The sequence below is a fragment of the Corythoichthys intestinalis genome, chromosome 4, assembly GCF_030265065.1.
Source record: "Corythoichthys intestinalis isolate RoL2023-P3 chromosome 4, ASM3026506v1, whole genome shotgun sequence".
NCBI lineage: Eukaryota > Metazoa > Chordata > Actinopteri > Syngnathiformes > Syngnathidae > Corythoichthys > Corythoichthys intestinalis.
The window spans coordinates 54,693,000-54,713,573 of NC_080398.1; the positions used below are offsets into that span (position 1 = coordinate 54,693,000).

Consider the following 20,574-nt stretch of genomic DNA (forward strand, 5'->3'; position numbering starts at 1 on the left):
CCATCAATTTTTGGTGAAAATTAAGATTTTAAGTGTGTCTTAAAGTCTGAAAAATACAGCCTTTGATGGTAATGTATACCTCTCCATCATGGCAGCCATGTAGGCATGCAACTGAATGATCCGCACGCCTCTCCGCAGCCACGGGTTGCCAACCTGGGTTTCAGTTGTTTTAGGATTTTAGAGAGCTCAGCAACTTTTCATTCATCTACAACAGATCTACCCTGCACTGAGAATCAGAAGAATCACATCATCACATTCAGAACTTAGACAAGTTCAAACATATGCACAAATATGTATATGTTTGAAGTTGTCTGTTTTCAAAAAACGTGATATTGATTCAGTGCCCCCCCCCCCCCCCAAAAAAAAAAAAAAATTAGAAGGGAATATTCCCGAGTCCACTTGTGTACTAATATTTGAAACGATGTGACAGTGTCCCAGCACCCCTACATACAGTACTTTGCCATGAGCAACACTCCTCTGCTGGATACTGCAGCCCCCCACCACCACCCCCACTCCCACTACATACATCATCATCTTCAGGTTGCGTGCAAGTTTGACATTGTTAACGGTCAAGCAGGTTATTCATCTTATTAGTTACTTAAACTCACAAGGGAAGCAATTTCTGGTCTACTTTTTAGAGTAGTGTTAGGGGGAAATGGCAAGAGAAAAAAAAAAATTGGTAATCAGATGAATGAAAATGCATGTTTTAGTTGTGGTGTTTAAGGCAGCTGCAGTCTTCTGAGTTTTATTTTTATGTGAAATGAAGGAGACAACACCGCACAGGAAGCCCTATAAAGGGTTCCAATCACTTTTTTCTTCTTTGTACATTGGCTCAGTTTTATATCATCAGTATAGTAAAGACTTCAGTATTGAGTATAGTGAGGCATTCAATCAAATCTCATGTAGGATTAGAGAGGGGGCGTTTTCAGTACAAGCTAAAATGCCCAAAATTAAAATTCATCAAAATTTCAAGATCCCAAATTATATAAGATTTATTTTCAATATGCTTTTCTCTTGATGTGACACTGATAAAATGACACAACTAAAGTCCAGTGATTCAGAACAAAACATCGAACAAAAATCATGATAATAATACTTCATTAATCAATTGTAGTTTAATCAATAATCTTTGTTAAAGCAACACAATTTTATGCACTTTGCATTGACCTCGAAGGACACTTCCAAAACACCACAAATCTATGCAAACTGAACTGGCAATCAGTCCATGTGTGCTTCACCTTTGGACTTAAAGAGTACCACGGATAGAAAGAGATGTAGTTCTTAAAAAAACTAATGTTACTACAAGTTATAATAATTTGATATTAAAACACTTCTTAAAGTTTTTGTTGAAATAATATTTGTAAAATTAGTTTAACTAGTAGGTCGCCATTGTTGTTGACGTCGCAGGGCAGTGGCGTCACGTGGGTATGATGCTGGACTTCCACTGTGTCACCCTTTAACTACTTAATATGTCATTTCTGCCCTTCCAATTTGAACCCGAGGGGAACATTAATGAGAGTGACAGAAAAAGCAAAATAAACAGGAAAGACGGGATGAATTGATTAGAGATCATGTGTCAAGTTCGCTAGTGACAGCACTCTCCTGCTGTAGTGACGAGAGCAGGAGAGTGTTCGATGTCAAAAACTGTTCGCAGATCTTCACGGTAAACAATTGTGTGATTCAACTTATTTCAATATTATTATGGAGATAGTTAGCATCCAGAGCAGCCGTGTGCTTTACAGTGAAACACAGCAGTTTGATTTTTTGTGCATCACAGCACACGAAAGTGTTGATGCAGTTTGCCTCTACGGAGACGTCTAATGGCGTTTAATGACGTCTTACCTTATTTTTTTTCATATAAAAGTGCTGTCCAGATTGATCATCATCCTACCGGTGTTCTCATATTTATCAGACTTGTAAGTGTTGCTCTCGAAGCTTACTTCCCAGTGAAAAGGTGACACGGAAAACAAATAAATGTATTAAACTTAGTTTGATTTCTGGCTATTCGTACCATTGTCTGCCCAACAGATGATAATGACGCCTTATTTTGCACATTGAGATCTAGGAGGCAGAGAAAGGCGAGTGGACACAGGATTTACAGATTCGTAGCTCGCACCGCGCCATTTATTCGCATGAGCTTCGGCAATTCCTTCACAACATGCAATTGAACATAAATATCATATTGTGAAAATACAACCAAAATAATATTTATATCTCTCAAAAAATCATGTTCACAAAAAGAAAAGTGTTACTTTTTGTATTAATTAGGCCCTATTCTCACACATTTAAACAACAATGCAAAGAGAACTGGCAATCACAAATTCACATCAAAATAGATATGAAAATACACATAAAACTTAATACTCAGACTTGGGTCAAACGCTATTTAAACATTTTAGCAAATCGTTTTATTCAACATATTCACTGGATGGCAATAATTAGTCACAATATGCAAACTATGATGCTGGGAGCCATTATCAGGAGTCTTGTATATTGTGAAGACAACATAAAAATGAACATAAGGCACAATGGACCAGCACTAAAAAGGAAACTACAATGTCACTCGAGGGACAGAACGCACTCATTGGCTTGATCTCTAATTAAATTAAAACTCGGCATTGACACCTGGCGTGGCGTACTCATATCACTATCTCACATAGTTAAAGAGTGACACTGTGGAAGTACGGCATCGTACCCATGTGACGTCACCGCCCTGCGACGTCAACAACAACGGCGAGCTACTAGTTAATTTTTTGGTTTAAAACTTTACAAATTTTATTAAAACGAAAACATTAAGAGAGGTTTTAGTATCAAATTATTATAACTCATACTGACATTTATCTTTTAAGAACTACATGTCTTTCTATCCATGGTACCCTTTAAGTCAGGAACAGGATCCAGCTTTTTTGTGAGCCTAATGAGAACAAGCTGTCTAGTAGTATAAAAAATGGATGCATTACAAACATTATTGTTATTACATTGGTATGTTCAATGGAGTGTTTGCTTTTGACTGTGCACTCTCTCAGCTTCTACAAACTTGTACACTGAGTTTACTAACTGAAAAGAAAGGCATTTTTCATACCGGCCAAATGAAGACGTATTGCAACAATATGAAAATGAGCTAAATATCTAAGGGTAAGCTGCAGTATCTTTGAGCAAATTGAAGAACTGAAAGGACTTGACCTATGTTAACACCTCACTGCTGGTATGTATCCGGCACCTGCATGCTGAATTTCTTTCTCTATTTTCCCACCTAGTTGGATATTCATTATCCAATGTAATGGGAATGCAGTTTGAAAGGGTTATGTTGTGGTTTGACACAAGACATTGTAGAAAAAAGTACTGAACATGAAATATAATTGACAACACATGGCATTAATGCTTTATGAGTGGAGGCTCTGTCAGAGTTTATACTGGCCTCTTTCTATTATTATAATATGGTAAATTTTAATGCTTGCACTGTGGCAGATGTTGTCACAGTTTTTTACAGGCATAAAGCAATCCAAGATACTCATTAAAACCTATTTAATACCTAAAATCTTTCCAACATGAATTGTGGGGTCCACACCGAAGATAGTCATCTATCACATGTATTGCAAAGTCTTTGGTATCTTCAAAATAGCTTTGTATTTCCTTCCGGGCTAACATGACCCTTGAAAAAACCAGGCAATCAAGCTTTGTGTGTGCCATCAGACAACCAAGGAAATCAATAGTGGAGAAAGAGGAGATGAGAGACTGAAGACAGATGTAAACAATGGGTAGGTGCTGACAAAGGACAGACTTCGGGAACACTAGTGGAGAGCAGATGAGTCATATTACTGCAGCGCTGCACGGATTGAAATGTCACTGCAGTTGCTGAATTTGCACATAATTTTTAGCTAGTCATATCTGCAGCGACGTTTTGCATTTAATACGCACTCCTGTAGCATAAGAATACCTGTAATGACCTTATTACCAGTGTTGTTAATAATGGTGTTAGAGTATAATGGCGTTATTTTTTTCAGTAGTGAGTAATCTAATTACTTTTCTCATCTTGGCAACGCTGTTACCGTTACTAAGGATGTAAAGGTGTGCGTTACTACGTTGGTTGAATGATGTGAGAAAAGTGTGAGAGACACGGACTCAAGGAGACGAGAGAGCAGAGCGGGAGTGGGGAGGAGGGAAGGGAGTTGTGACGCCGTTGCAAATGCGATGCTAGGTGGCTCCAATAATACTTGACTGTAGCCGATAGCCTACAAACTACACCCAATGATGCTAAGGTCGATGACATAAGTATATATAATTAGATGCAAAATGACAGACTCGGCAGCGTTAGCACATGTATAAAGAACTACGAATATAAAACGGTGTTTTTTGCATTGAAAACAAGATTGAAAAAGTGGGAGTCGTCTTATGTTCGCGGTCTAGACGTTATACCCATTCACGATGCTAGATGGTGCCAGATATCATTGAAGCGATGTTCTGTCATGACAGATCTTAGCTACTCTCAAGTTTAACCAGTTTGCATTATTTTATTGCAGTGTTTTTCCTTATTCAGATTTGTTTCAAGACTACAGTTACAGTTAGACTTCGCTTTTATGGTTAATGCAGTTATTGCAATTTTGTTGTTTTATCACAATAGATTGGTTTATTTACATTTCAAAAACCAGAAGCCATTCATTTACGAATGTGATTGCACTTTAGTTTACATATTTAAATGTTCAGATATTAAGATTAAACCCTAAATACGTTCTATTTTTAATTGTTTCAGTGTCCCAAAAACGTATTTATACGTCGTTTTTATTTCACAAGAGACATCTCTAGGTTCGCTCCAAAGCACAGCGCTCAAAATCCATTTTAAAGCAATAAAACTGGCCACTAGAGGGCAGTAGCGCATTTGGTAAGAACTCATATCGGACCGTGAAAGGAAATGAATGAAGGGATATAGTCAGGAAACTGAAGTTGGAAGAAGTAAGAACAGTGAGAAAAATGTGGAGAACGATGTAAACACAAAGCACATACCCCACACAAGTTCCCTAGGTGAATTCTGTTATAAAGTAGTCGTCATTACAAAAGAAATATAAAAAAATCTATCTTGATGAGACAGACAGGCGGTAATGAAGGAAAAATTTACCCCGTCTGCCGATACAGCCGCGGGCACAACAGCGTCATCTCTCAGTTCAATAGTTTAGTTATATGGAAATTAATTGTTGCTTTGCTATCAAAAGCTCTATTTGTCTTGTCGTTTATGTTATTCAGATGTTTGGGATGTCACAAAAGCAAAAAATAGCTGTGCTAAAGTCAAAGTTATGTTTGAAATGTATGCTTTTCCAAATGTTCAATTTCTCTTATTTAATCAGAAATTGGAAAATTGCTCAAACTAAGCTATTTTCTAATGCTGATATCTAAAGAATGGGAAAAGATATGAACTCGCTTTTTTGCCTGCTGAGAGAAGAGAGTCTAATCTTTCTTTTGGTGGGTTCCATGTTTATATAGCAATAGAACAGAATTTTCTGTGGGCCTTGCAAAATCAGTCAAAATCCAGTAAAACGGCCGGGAGCGAAGGAGGTTGCTCCGGTGAAAATGGCTGGGAGTGAATGAGTTAAGGAATGGCCTCCAAACAGTCAGTGTTAGCTTGTCAGCGATACAGCGCACTACTATCCAAACACCAATCCACACAAACGATAAGCATATATCAGTTAGCGTCTGCACATCATCAAAAACAATCGAATAAACTCATATTTGACCACAAATGAAAATGCACATTAAACCGTACAAAAGGTGTTATAAACAGGTGTTGCCTCTGTGGATGCTTCACAAGCAACAAATGTGTGCGCAGGCTTGCAGCTATAATCTTTCTCCCTTCTCACTCTCTCTCACTCGGCTGCACGACTTCTTCATGGGTGCAAATGCACTCTTCCTCGTGTGTGTAAGTGCGCTCTACTTTGTGTGCGCATATATGTTATTCTTCGTGTGTACATGCGCTCTTACTCGTGTGTGGAAGTACTACCTGCTCAATGCTTCCTGGGACAAAATAAAAGCATGCATCACAAAAAAACCCCCTCAACATTATTAAAAACAAGAACAAAACAAAAATGACTAGAGACAAAATAGTGGACGAGACTCCGGTTTCGTAAAGTCTAAATCACGTATGTCGGGTACGTCGTAAGACTCGTAACCCAGGGATTACCTGTGTATATTTATACACACTGTATATATATATATATATACACACACATACAGTATATATGCTGCATATGTGTGTGTATAATATCTTGCCCAAAGAGAAGTTTTTCTTATCTTATAAAACGTTGTTAGTTCAATCCTTGTCCGTGATCTGTGCTGATGTTGACCGAGAGTGCAAAATAGCAATGTTCCTGTATAATGTGTGCATTTTAAAACACGTCTCCTCGAGCTCGTTGGCTTCCAGAGGGAGAGAGAACAAGGTAGCGTAAATGGTGAGGAAAAACCCTCTGAAAAACTATAGTTGGCCATTTTATATATTAGATGATAAATCAATATAGTGATTATTGCAACAGTCCTATCTATAGCACAGGCACAATTAATCATGTTCCGGGTGTGATATTCTGACGGTATGATAACCTTAAGCCAAAATATCACACTTTCACGGTATCTCAGTATTGCAATTACAGGTCAAAAATGTTTTACTTTGAGGTATCTGGGTTAAGAAAAAAAAAAAGAAGAAGAAGAAAAAAACTTTTCCATTGAACAGGATTTTTATTTTTCAAAACATATTAGCAAATTGGAACATAAATATAATTTAAGTTAAAATAATTTTTTAAAAAATAACAAAATATTCTAATAAAATTAAAATAAATGCAGTCCTATAGGTGAGCCTACACCCACAGCCACAGCTCAGCATTGTTACCATCAGAACAAAAATAATTGAATTATTTTCCATAAAAAGCATGTGTGTATGACTCGTATGTTTACATACACACTCTTTCTCAATACAGACAGTTGCCAGAGAGAAAAAAAACCCACCACGTTTACCACCGCTAGACACTCTAAACACGCTGGAGGTAACTCTCGTAGCTGGTGGGAAACGCTCATGACAATGTTTAGTAACCTTTAACTTTGTATAAATCATATTGGAGGTATTGCCTCCTCAGCAGCCAACCTCCGCAAACATGTTAGACATGTCGATTGGCCCTCCTCCTCTAAGCCGAAATATTGCCATACCAGCGATTTCGTTTTCTTCGATGGGGGAAAAAAAAGTTCAAGAGTTTCACCTCAAGCCATCGTGTAGCACAGCGGACTCACTGACACTGAGCAACAGCCGGTGGGGGAGGGTTGAGTCTTGCACGCGAGGGATTTCTCCATGCATTTTTGGGACATAAAAAAAAAAAACTACCTTAGGGACAGTATGACAGAAATTTTTGCAGTTTTGAAACCTTGACGTTTTCATACCACGGTATACCTTGAAACCGTTAGTCGGCACATTTCTAGGCACAATACTGTAATTGATTTTCTTTAATTGAGATTGCAAAATCATTGCTATTTCTTACGATCAAAATTGTATTGATGATTATCCCTATTAACTTGTTTTGTATTGAAGTGAAAGACTAATCTCATTGTTGTGCCTTAGCTATACTTTACCTGCCATTGCTTTGTGAATCGTTTATCATTAGCATATACTGTATGTGGCTTTAACTGTAATAAAAAAAAAAAACAGAGAACTATGCCTGCTCTCTACACCAGTTATACCAAATATGACTGGCTGGATGTTTTGTTTTGTTTTTTCTTTTGCACTGCTTACCCTGCCAACTAATCCAGGCCCATGATCAATAAGTCCCTTTCTCGAGCTCATTGTTTGAATCTCTCCCAGCAAACAACTCAGCAGATATCTGTGTTTTCCTTTTCTTGTTTGTCAGTCACAAACTCTGTGGCTGCAAAAAGTATCCACTGAATAAACCCTGCAATGAGAACAATAAAATATATTTGCTGGGAGTATTTGTGTGTGTTTGCCCTCCGTCATATTACACCGGCAACACTCCTTTTATTCCAACGTGAAATCGCCAAGTCAGCCTTCATCTTAAATCTGCCTTGTTCATAGGCCTGAGCTCACCATCTCTGTGTCATTGATGTTTTAATGTTGGCAGCTTCCAGCAAAGGCTACCTACCGTCCCTCTGTCTGTCAGAGTGATTTGCCTCAATCCATTACATGCTTGGATGCTGATGGGGTCTGTCAGCGTTCGCTGCATGCCCAGAGACAATTAAAATGAAACACAAGGCTCACTTAATGAAGCTCGGCAGGAAAACATCCTCAAACAAGGTTGTTTTACTATACAGATAGAAGTTGACAAGGTCCAATCCACTTGTGTCAGGAGGAACCACATGACTTTACTGGTGCAGTTTTTCTTTTGGGCAAACTGAACGGTACTCCATATCGTGTGTGTATTAATTTGATATGTACATAAGATTTAATGCAGCATATGCATTGTGGCCATACCACACCATAATTTTACCTGACTATAAGCAGCCACCCACCAAATTTGACACGAAAATGGCATTTGTTCACAGATAAGCTGCACCGTACTATAAAGCACTGCTGTCCTCACTGTATTATGGGATATTTACAAGATATTAACCGGTAACACTTTATTTGACAGTGTCCTCATAAGACTGTCATAAGACAGTCATAATTATGATAGGACACTGTCATGAGCATTAATGAATGCTTATGACGGATGTCATTTAGTTTCTTCTGGCAAATTATCTCACTTTTGAATGGATGTAACAGCCTGAGCTGGACATAAAGGGAGTTAGTGACAAAATATGTTAAGTCAAGTCAGCTTTATTATATGTTATACTTATATTATTATCAGCTTTATCAAAATTGCGTTTCTCTCTCTCTATCCCTATGAAAGACACATAACTATGCATGTGCCAGTATGATATTCTTAGGGTATGATAACCTTAAGCGAAAATATCACAGTTTTACGGTATCACTGTATTGCAATTTCAGCTCTAAAATGTGTTACTTTGAGAAATCTGGGTTTAAAAAAAATAAATAAAAAATTCCATGGAACTGGATTTTTATTTTTCAAAACATATGAGCAAATAGAATAGAATAGAATAGAATAGAATAGAATAGAATAGAATAGAATAGAATAGAATAGAACTTTATTGTCATTGTCAGCTTGCCTGGTATACCAGACTCACCGCTGTTCCAGCGCTTGAGTCTATCGACCGTCCGGCGGATCAAATTCCGAGGGCGGAGCAAGCCACAGCAAACAGACAGCGGAGTGGACCAATCAGCGACGGGCAGACGTGACGTTGTTAAAGCGACAAGTAATAAGCGTGAGCGGAGAATGGAGAAGTTTATTCAACATGGCTAGCGCGAACCATGTTGACTGTTGTCAATGACTTGTTTCGATGTGCGGATACCGCGGATTGGAACATATTCTCGGCTCGCCCGTTTGCCATCTGTGTTGTTGTAGACTCGACTTTCGGCGCGCAAGAGTGACGTTACTCGTTAAGAACACTTCACGCCAATAAACGAATCTGATTGGACGATTGATTTTGTACCTTGCTCGAGAGGCCGTTAATGGGCTGGGTCCCAGACTATTTCTCACAGTGTTTGAAAAATTCAGGGAGAATAGTCTGGCTGTGCCAGGCAAATTGTCAGCAAGAACGCTGTCAACAACGAAATTTGACGTGGCACTCCAGTATAAAATATGTATTAAAATAAAAAATTAAATGAATAATAGGAAAATAGATACTCTAGGGCTATAAGTGAGTAATTATGGCTTGCTTGAACTGAATACTGTATGCACAACACAGGAATAGTGCTCCTATAGTTAGCAGCGTCATTTGTGCAAAACAAGAATAAAATGTGAATAAAAATTTTACATAAGTAGAAAAGTTGACAGAGCAATGTAGACTTTCACGTTCAGTTAAAATAAAAAAAATAAATAAATAAAAAAATTCTAAATAAAATTAGAATAAAGGCAGTCCTGAATGTGACCCTAAACCCACAGCCACAGGTCAACATCATTACCATCAGAACAAAAAAAAATTGATTTCCATAAAAAGCACGTGCGTATGACTCATATCATGTTTACATTATACACACTCTTTCTCAACACAGTTGCCAGAGAGAAAAATAGCACTACGTTTTACCACCGCGAGACACACTGAATACGCTGTAGTTAACTCTTAGGTAGTGGGAAACATTCATGACAGTCTTTACTAACCTTTAATTTTGTATAAATGCAAAATCATTTTGGAGGTATTGCCTCCTTGGCAGCCACCCTCCGCAAACATGTTTTACATGTCGGTTGGCCCTCTTCCTTTAAAAGAACGGCCATCTGTAATTTTTCTGTAGCAGAAGTATTCCCATACCAGCGATTGCGTTTTCTTCAATGGTGGAAAAAGTTCAGGAGTTTCACGTCCTCCAGCCATCATTTAGCACAGCTGATTCACTGACTCTGAGCCACAACCAGTGGGGGAGGGTTGAGCCTTACAACTGCAAGCGAGGGATTTCTCCATGCATTTTTGGAACAAAAAATAGCTAATACCTTAGGGACGGTATGATGGAAAATTTTTACGGTTTCGAAACCTTGACGTTATCATACCCAGGTATACCTTGAAACCGGTAATCGGCACATGCCTACACATAACACAGGACTAACATAAGTGAGACATACATACATTGGGGCACAAACACGGCACTTGAAGATAAATACCTGAGGGAAACATATAAATAATACACATTTACAATTTCATTTCTTCGTTTCTTCCTGGAAGTTCAGTTAGAATTTCACTGATCTGTTGCTATGCTACCATATTTTCCAAAATGAGTGCTGAAAGCATGTTTGGAATTTGTCTTAGTCCTGAGCACTTGAATGTTTATTTTCCCTGTGATCCGGCTTAGTTATGTAAAGCACTCAGTGTTATGATTTTAAAGCTCTGAACGTTATCAGTTTTTCCCCCTACTTTTTTTTGGTGTAAATCATCTCCATATTCCGAGCTCTGCAACTTTACTCAGATTGGATTTAAAAAATAGTATAATATATTAGAAAATTGTACCACTGCTCTATTATACATGTACCTACATTGTTTTTAAAGCAAGATCCTAATAAGGCATAATTGTGACTGTTTGGATGGGATTTGCACAGGGCTTTTCTATTTATTTGGAAGCTTGGCATTAAAATGCCTAATCCTATAGTGTCATCATTTTACTAATTAGACATCATGACAACTGGCAATGCAGTGTCAGAACATTTAATCACAGTAGATGGCTCTATTTATGTTACTTTTAAAGAATATTCCAAGCCTTTACCTAATGGGAGCTACACATTTCTTTTATGCCTTTGTTCACAAACAGTGTCCTTGTCACCTGAATGAATGATCAGATGTTTCCTGTGTTAAGCTACTTTGTTAACCTTTTGCCTTCTTTCCATTCAGCTGTGTTCCCAGCGTGTTTGTGGGTGTAAGGAAACTCTGTAGGTGTTGTAAATGAGATAATGTGTATGCACACGCAGGCTTGTGCATCCAACGCATGCGTCAAGATGAAGTTAGATGGGTCTCAGCCGGGCACTTTAATCACCCAAATTTTCTTTTCCTTCCCCCTGGCCATCTACTCATCTCATTATAGACAAGAGAAGGTGAGAAGTGAGGCCTGTAGACCTCCCCATTAATTATTGAATCCGGTCTTCTTTTACTCCAGCTTCTCATCTGCAGTCTCTGATAACCATTACATGCAACAGCCAGGCTAACTTGTGATGTTTATGGTATAAATTTAGAGGTTATAGGAAGTTGGTTAGGCTATGCCACCAAACTGCTTACTGGCATAATATAATAGATTTTAAAATGAAGTTTTAATGGCTTTTTTTAGTGTGTCAGATCAATTGAATCAATTTGTTAATAATTCTTACTGTTGTTACAATGCGCTAAAAAGAAAAAAAGGAGTTACAATTGTGGCTATTACTGCAACACCATTGTTTTACAGATTTTATGAGACGTCTTTTATTGCCAGTCAATTATGTAGCTCAGTTGGAGGCATGCTAATTAAGCTTAGTGAGGTCAGCATGGCAGAGTTATGCAGAAACCTGAGGGCGACATGACTGTGATGCTGAGAATCTCACTACCATTTTCTTCTCGCTCTCCTGTATGTGTGTTTGTCCTCTGTCTGTGTGACTGTCCTGCAGATTTGAAAAGACCAAACCAACTGTAGATCTTTGAGGGCCTGAGAAAGAGAAAGAAGACACTGCCAGCATCATGTTCAGCACAAAAAGGTCAGGACAATATCACTTTTTTTCATAGGCAAAGTAGATAATGTAAATATAAATTACGTAGCGATTTGGTGACTTAATCTAAGGTGCATGCATTAACGGCGGTCCAGATGATGATTGTCTATTTACAGTAAATGGTATATTTATAGCTACTACAGCACATCTGATAATCCTTTAGTTGTGTGTAAATACTTCATTCAGACAACTTGCGTAAACCCTGTCATGATCCTTTGTCCTTGTCTGTCATTTTCTGTTTTTAATGTAGCTTGTAGTACCATACATGTACAAATCATTTGACTTTGGCGTTTGTGGTTTCTATGATCTTGCAATGCTTACTTTGCGTACTCGATATGACAGATGTGGATTCAGTTGAAGAGAAGATGCTTGATGCTTTGATAGTATAGTCCAGTATTCTTAGTTCATTGGTCTATCATTTAATAAGTAAAAGTCATAAAGGGGTTTATGTGATGGACTTCAAGTTTTGGGCTCACAGGTAAATAACCCTTTATAGGGCAGGTGACCAATTCATTTTTACCGGGAGTGCCCCAGTGGATCCCAAGTGAATTCAATGCATTATTATGAATCTATTATGAACTAAAGGGAATCTTCCATTGATTGTAACTGTTCTAAGTACTGAAATTGAGACAGTGTCACAATTTAGGTGTCTTGGATTCATAATTGATGATTCATTGTCTTTTAAGCCTCATATTCAGCATTTGGTCAAAAAAATTAAGCTGAAAATTGTTTTTTATTTTAGAAACAAAGCCTGTTTTCCCTTTGATTCGACGACGAGGCTCGTTGAATCAACTTTTATATTTGTACTTAACTATGGTCGCGTCCTTTATTTACATTCATCTGCTTATTGTCTTCATGCATTAGATACTATCTACCATATAGCACTGAGATGTATTACAAACCCCAGATCGGTTACTCACCACTGCTTTTGATATGCTCGCAATGGCGGTTTTAGGGGATGGGGCCACATGGGCACTTGCCCCACCACTAATTTGAATGACCCTTGAAGTGCACCTGTTTCTGTTTTAGCACAAAGCATGGCAATTGGTGGATCCTTCTTTCCTGAAGTGAGAGATAATGTGATAATGTTGTTTGTAGAGTATGTTAAGTATTAATACTGCTTTTCGTGTTGAAAATGGCTTTTCAAAAAAGTGATCAAAATTATTGTCCCAAGTATTGCATCTTTACTTGCACACAGTATGGTTAAATATGAATTATTACAAAATTTACTGGGGCAAAGATGTTTTCACCACCACATGCAGTATAATCTGCGGTATTGCCTAGTTGCCCAAAACAAACACTGAACAAAGATGGCAGCGATTTTTGGCCCGGGAGGATTACATGTGGCACGTGTTTCAGAAAAATCCTAGAACTGCCACTGTATGCCAAGGTTGGATGGTCTGCTTTGTCCACCTGTAGACTATCACTGGCAAGTCTTTGTTTATGAAGACATTCTTGGCCTGCTTCCATCTTAGTTGGGGAATTATGTCACTCAATGAAGCACAGGAAGTCAAACCTTTGGCATCAGGACTTGTTTCTATTGACTGCACCAAGGGTACACACTGCACTAGGTAGCAGGGCTTTCAGCTATGTTGCCTGTTCTGCATGGAATGAGCTACAAAAAATTCTTAAATCACAGGATCTGTTGTTGCTTGATGCTTTAAGGCTCCTCTGAAAGACTTGGAAGCAAGTACATTTGGCTGTAGATGCTTTGACTGCTGTTTTTTTTTTTTTTTTAATTATTATTTTATGAACTGTTTTTTGTGCTTTGTTTTGAACTGTGTTTGTTTTTGCAACTCTTTGTTTGTGCTGCTGCCTGTCTTGGCCAGGACTCTCTTGTAATAGAGATCTCAATCTCAATGAGATTTTTTCCTGGTTGAATAAAGGTTAAATAAAAATAAATAAATAAATACATTAGAAACATATTATCTTAAGGCCTAACACAAACTCTGGATCTTCGTAGAGCTGCCAATAATATGCACTAATTTTTCTCAATTTCACAGAAGTGCTCTAAAGTGAAACGTTTTTGAATGTGACTATCACTCAGGTATAATAGAGTGACCAAACGTCCTCTTTTGCCTGGACACGTCCACTTTTTACATCCTGCCCGGGGCTTCCGACGGGGTTTTATGACTTCATGAAAATGTCCGGTTTTCATTATTTTTCGCGGGACCAATTAGAGTGTGTTGAAATGAACGGACACTTTGCACAAAGAGCCCAACAGGGTTTTTACGAGGATTTTTTGAAGCTGTGGTGGTGGGTTGCATCGGAGTCTGACAGCCTCACTATGTCGCGCCATGGCGAAATTGTGTCATATCATGACCAATGAGAATTTTTTTCCCCCACAATTTTTTCCCCAAGAAGAACCATAACAAAGATCTATTTGAAATATTTCATTAGCCAGGCTAATGTCATTGCTCTCAGCAACGGTACATAAATGTAAAATGCGTAGCTGATTACGGCTACAATACCCTACGTAATAATACGACTTACAACTCGTTATCCTTCTTTTTCCTTTTGTTTGGCCCTAATATGTACTACATTACCACGACAATAATAGTCCTTCTGTTAACGGACCTATTTCAAGGAGTAGGGGGAAATTCTAATAGCCGTGTAGAGTTTTACTAGTTTTGGTGAGAAAGTGAAGTTTTCTGTTACATTACATTTCCACACAAACGCACATCGAGGTACAATTTAGCTTAGCAAAGAGAGTTATGAGAGTCATTTTTCGAGAGTCCCAAAGCTCGCGAAACTTGAAAAAAAAAAACATTTATCGAGGTTTCGTCAACCGTTATTGTGTATATCTGTCAACCGAAACAGCCTGATAGCACAGATATACAGTGTAATTCAAATGTGAGTACACCCCTCGCATTTCTGCAGATATTTATGTATATCTTTTCATGGGACAACACTGACAAAATGACACTTTGACACAATGAAAAGTAGTCTGTGTGCAGCTTATATAATAGAGTTAATTTATTTTCCCCTCAAAGTAACTCAAAATATTGCCTTTAATATCTAAACCCCTGGCAACAAAAGTGAGTTCACCGCATGGGAACTACGGACTACTACTTGTCATTTTCCTTCCAAAATGTCATGTCACTCGTTACAGGAGTTCTGTCAGCATTGCTGCAGAGATTGAAGAGGTGGGGGGTCAGCCTGTTAGTGCTCAGACCGTACGCCGCACTCTACATCAAATTGATGTGGCAGGCTTTCTTGTGTACCGTCTTCAGAAAAGGCTTCCTCTTGGGGTGACAGCCATGCACACCAATTTGATGTAGAGTGTGGCGTATGGTCTGAGCATTAACAGGCTGACCCCCCACCTCTTCAATCTCTGCAGCAATGCTGACAGCACTCCTGTAATGAGTGACATGACATTTTCGTGGGAAAATGACAAGCACTACTCAATTTGGACATTCGGGGATGTACGTAGTTCCCATGCAGTGTACTCACTTTTGTTGCTAGGGGTTTAGATATTAATGGCTATATTTTGAGTTATTTTGAGGGGAAAATAAATTAACTCTATTATATAAGCTGCACACAGACTACTTTTCATTGTGTCAAGGTGTAATTCTGTCAGTGTTGTCCCATGAAAAGATATACTAGTACTCAAATATCTGCAGAAATGCGAGGGGTGTACTCACTTTTGTGATACACTGTAAATACGTCGACCCCTCTGCTATTGGATGCATTGTTAGCATTAGCGCAGCGGCGCTCTGAAAATAGAGCAAGGCCTTGCCTCTCGGTGCAGATTCATTCCAACTTGCTGTTCCGTCAAAGACGGCTGTCCACCGCTCACTTTTGCCGAAAAGTACGATCCAAAAAAGTTAATGGCCCGGATCGGGGGGAAGAAAGAGAGGAGTCGGTATTGGCTTACCCGCTTTATTGTGGCAACAATAATAAAGAAAAACATTTTTCCTCCTCGCTTACCCCTACATCACAGCTACCCAGTTCGAGCGACTCTCAAGGGGGCCTCGCTTAGTTACGGACATTACAATACACAATGAATAGGTTGCCGCTGAACCCTTCACTCTAGGCTGCCGCTAGTTTGAAACGGACTTAAAAAAAAAACAACAACATGTAATTTGCAAGGCGTGGCAGCTTTTATTTTGGTGTGGCGGTGTGCCACAATCTTTTAAATGTAGGGGAAACCATGCAGTGATTGGTTCTACTGTGCTCAGTAACAGAGAAAACAGACGTCGGAGCTGTGTTGCATCGTCCCCCAAAGTGCTAAAACACACAAAAAAAACAACTAAAGACTAAAGTGACGTTTTTTTTTTGTTTTTTTTTTTTGTTTTTTTGTTTTGTTTTGTTAAAGTAGTACTGTTGTGTGGCTACGGTTTGATTTACATTATTATAGCTTTCTGTTAAAGCTGGATTTTGCAGAAGAGTCATTAATTAGAACAATATTTAAGATTATATATTTGTACAGTAAGAATTGAAAAGACAGAAATTATTTTTTTCAGGATGATTTGCTAAGACAGAAGAGACATTTTTTTCCCCCCAAAATCATTATTTCATACCATTTTTTAAAAACATTATAATTGTTCTATTATTTTAGGTATGATAAAGCCTGTTGAGTAACCTCTGAGAATTTGAATTTGTGTCTTTGGCTATGTAGCTATCATTTTATTATAAAACTGAATTTTCTATCCAGGCGGGGGAGGCACACTTTAAATATATTAAATTGATAAGGCATCTTTGAGAGTGAACTTCGAGTAAAATTTGAGTATCTCCTGCCTGGCCGAGTGTCCTCTTTTTGGAAATCACAATATGGTAACCCTAAGGTATAATCACATTGCAAAACTGATTAAATATACTGTAAAAATCTCAGCTGTGCAATAAATAAATGACATAATATTAATAGAAATATAATATGACAATAGAGGCACAGTGGAAGAGCAGGTAGCATGTTCTCTACACAGTTCTGAAATCAGGTTTTCAATCCCGGGCTCTTGCCTTCCTCTGTGGACATGTTTTCCTGAGCCTGTGTTGGTTTTCTCCAGGTACTCCAGCTTCCTCCCACATCCTAAAAACATGCATGGCAAGATGATTGAAAACTGTGATCACAAGGTATGAATGCAATTGGCTGGCAACCAACTCAGGGTGTACTTCGCCTACTGCTCATAGTTAGCTGGGAATGGCTCGTGAGGATAAGTGGTATAGATTAGAAGATAAACGAATGAATGCATGAATAATATGACTGTGGTTTTAATTTTGACTGAAGCTTCAAAAATTGATATCTGATGCTGTCGACCCTTTGGTCTAGGTTTTTTTTTTTTTTTTTTTGTCTATTGTCCAAATGACCGTGGAATGTTGGTGAAAATAGGTCAAGCACTGTTAATGAAGAAAGCAGCCATAAATTAGTAATTTTGCTGTAATTGGTATTGGTATTGGAAATGATTGTATGTCAGAGATAACAAAACTAATACATGTTTTGTGGTAATGAGGACTGAGTGCCCTCACAATGCTGCATCCACCTGTCTTCCCACAGTGTGTGATCATCATACTGTGGGTGAGAAGATGATTAAACCAAACCAGCACTTTGTCTTGTGGGAGCTGTGTCAGCACAGCAGATGACATGGATATGCTCAAAATGAATATAGCAGGTTGCTATCTGAAAATTCAAAGCCTCTGAATCACATTCACATTTTTGCTGAATAAGAAGCTACTCATTTTTCTCCTTCTAAACTGCTAATTGAAACATAAAAAAGTGAAGAAAATCTGTATAACTGGCAGAGGTTGCGGTTTGCTGATGTCTCTTTATTTTTGATTTCTTAATATTGGTTTTGCTCATGGATTCCCTTAAGACATTTGAAACATTTGTATACAAGGCAGAAGTCTAATTAAAAGTTCTATTAAAATGTAATCTGAACATAGCAAATTATGTTATAAATTAAACTGAATGAAGACTAGAGCAGAGGCATGTATATTCCAAAGGCAAAGTTGTTTGTGCTTCTGATGCTCTAAAACATTCTAACCTAATCTTTTACACTCTAATGAACAAAACTGGTGAGTTGAGCATTTCCACAGCTTGTTTGTTCCTAAATGTTCTCATTAAAATGTAACCGGAGTGCTGTTAAACAGATTCTTTTATTCTGGGACATTTATGAAGTGACACCACCACAGCTCTGATTTTTGGGAATTCATCTAAGTTGCAGTGGCTGCTCAGATTCCAAGGTTTCCTAAATCTTCCACTTTATAAAACAACAAGAAAAAACATAAACCAGGCAAAATTTGCTGTGCATCAGGTTTTTTCTTTTAAATATCAGTTAGGTTTAAGGTTTGGTAGGTTGTTAGTTAGGTTATAGCGTTGCCTTCTTTCAACATTTTTCCAGATAATTGCATTTGGATGACAAAATTAATGCAGTTGAGTATACACTAACTATGTCAAAACACAAAGTTTGCTTTTGAGATTTTAATAATACTTAGTTTTTTCCAAATCCAGTCCATACAGTATTTTGCAGGACACCAGGTTTATGGTTGGATCAAGATTTTCTTTGGACACCTTTTCCTCCTTTCACGGACTGGATCTTCGTTGTAGAACTAATATGTGCGTACTAAGCGTACAAAGTACACCACTCTGCATAAAGTTGGTGAGGTGCCATTCAAATTGGCTGACTCATCCAAACTATGACTAAGCTCTGTTCTGTCAGTTACAACACACAATATTCAGGGTGTCCTTAGCATCAGCTTGTGTACATGACATGATGTATGTAGAATTAAACTGCATACTAGCTCACATGGATATATTGATCAATTCATCATATCCTCATGATCTAAATATTTAAACTTCTGACAACACCCAGCACTTGGGTTGTAATCAGAGCTGAAATACTGTATGCAAGGTTTGTGCGGGTCATTAAAAGCATTAAAAGTCATTACCGGTAAATGGATTTGTCAAAATCCAGTGTGTAAAAAGCATTAAACTAAGTATTCGAGGCATTAAAAATTATGTATACTTGACGGTTAAAGGTAAGTTTTTTAATGTAATTTATTAGTTGTCCGGTATTATCGGGCTGTCATTTATATCGCCCGATAAAATCCTTTTATAATTATATTGGTTAATATTGACATCTGTTTTTCATTATTAATTTTGGGCCAACATGCTGGCTGGGAAAACTGAATCTGCAATAGGTAAAACGCTTGGTGTAAAGAAATCAACTGTGGGAGCAATTATTAGAAACTGGAAGACATACAAGACCACTGATAATCTCGATCTGGGGCTTCATGCAAGATCTCACCCCGTGGCGTCAAAATGATAACAACAACGGTGAGCAAAAATCGCAGAACCACACAGGGGGACCTAGTGAATGACCTACAAAGAGCTGGGACCACAGGAACAAAGGCCACTATTAGAAACACAATGCACCGCCAGGGACTCAAATCCTGCACTGCCAGACATGTCCCCCTGCTGAAGAAAGTAGACGTCCAGGACCGTCTGCGGTTCACTACAGAGCATTCGGATGATCCAGAAGAGGACTGGGAGAATGTGTTATGGTCAGATGAAACCAAAATAGAACTTTTTGGTAGAAACACAGGTTCTCGTATTTGGAGAAGAAAGAATACTGAATTACATCCGAAGAACACCATACCCACTGTGAAGCATGGAGGTGGAAACATCATGCTTTGGGGCTGTTTTTCTGCAAACGGACCAGGACGACTGATATGTGTCAAGGAAAGAATGTATGGGGCCATGTATCGAGAGATTTTGAGTGAAAATCTCCTTCCATCAGCAAGGGCATTGAAGATGAGACGTGGCTGGGTCTTTCAGCATGACAATGATCCCAAACACACAGCCAGGGCAACAAAGGAGTGGCTTCGTAAGAAGCATTTCAAGTTCCTGGAGTGGCCTAGCCGGTCTCCAGATCTCAACCCCATAGAAAATCTGTGGAGGGAGTTGAAATTCCGTGTTGCCCAATGACAGCCCCAAAACATCACTGCTGTAGAGATCTGCATGGAGGAATGGGCCAAAATACCAGCAACAGTGTGTGAAAAGCTTGTGAAGAGTTACAGAAAACGTTTGGCATTGGTTATTGCCAACAAAGTGTACATAACAAAGTATTGAGATGAACTTTTGGTATTGACCAAATACTTATTTTCCACCATGATTTGCAAATAAATTCTTTAAAAATAAAAAAATGTGATTTTCTGGGGTTTTTTTCTCCACATTCTGTCTCTCATGGTTGAGGTTTACCCATGTTGACAAATAGGCCTCTCTAATATTTTCAAGTGGGAGAACTTGCACAATTAGTGGTTGACTAAATACTTATTTTCCCCACTGTAGCTAGCTGTATTTCTCAGCTGTTGATCGACATCA

The 20,574-nt window shown here is 38.3% G+C and overlaps 1 protein-coding gene across 1 annotated transcript in view; it reads left to right on the plus strand.

Moving 5' to 3' along the window:
• Window positions 1-20,574, plus strand: part of oxr1a (oxidation resistance 1a) — a 330,399-nt gene that overhangs the window by 22,975 nt on the left and 286,850 nt on the right. The window contains exon 2 of the mRNA XM_057833157.1: window positions 12,156-12,242. Coding sequence (XP_057689140.1) covers window positions 12,226-12,242 — 17 coding nt within the window. The 5' untranslated portion in view covers window positions 12,156-12,225. The remainder of the gene's footprint in view (window positions 1-12,155; window positions 12,243-20,574) is intronic.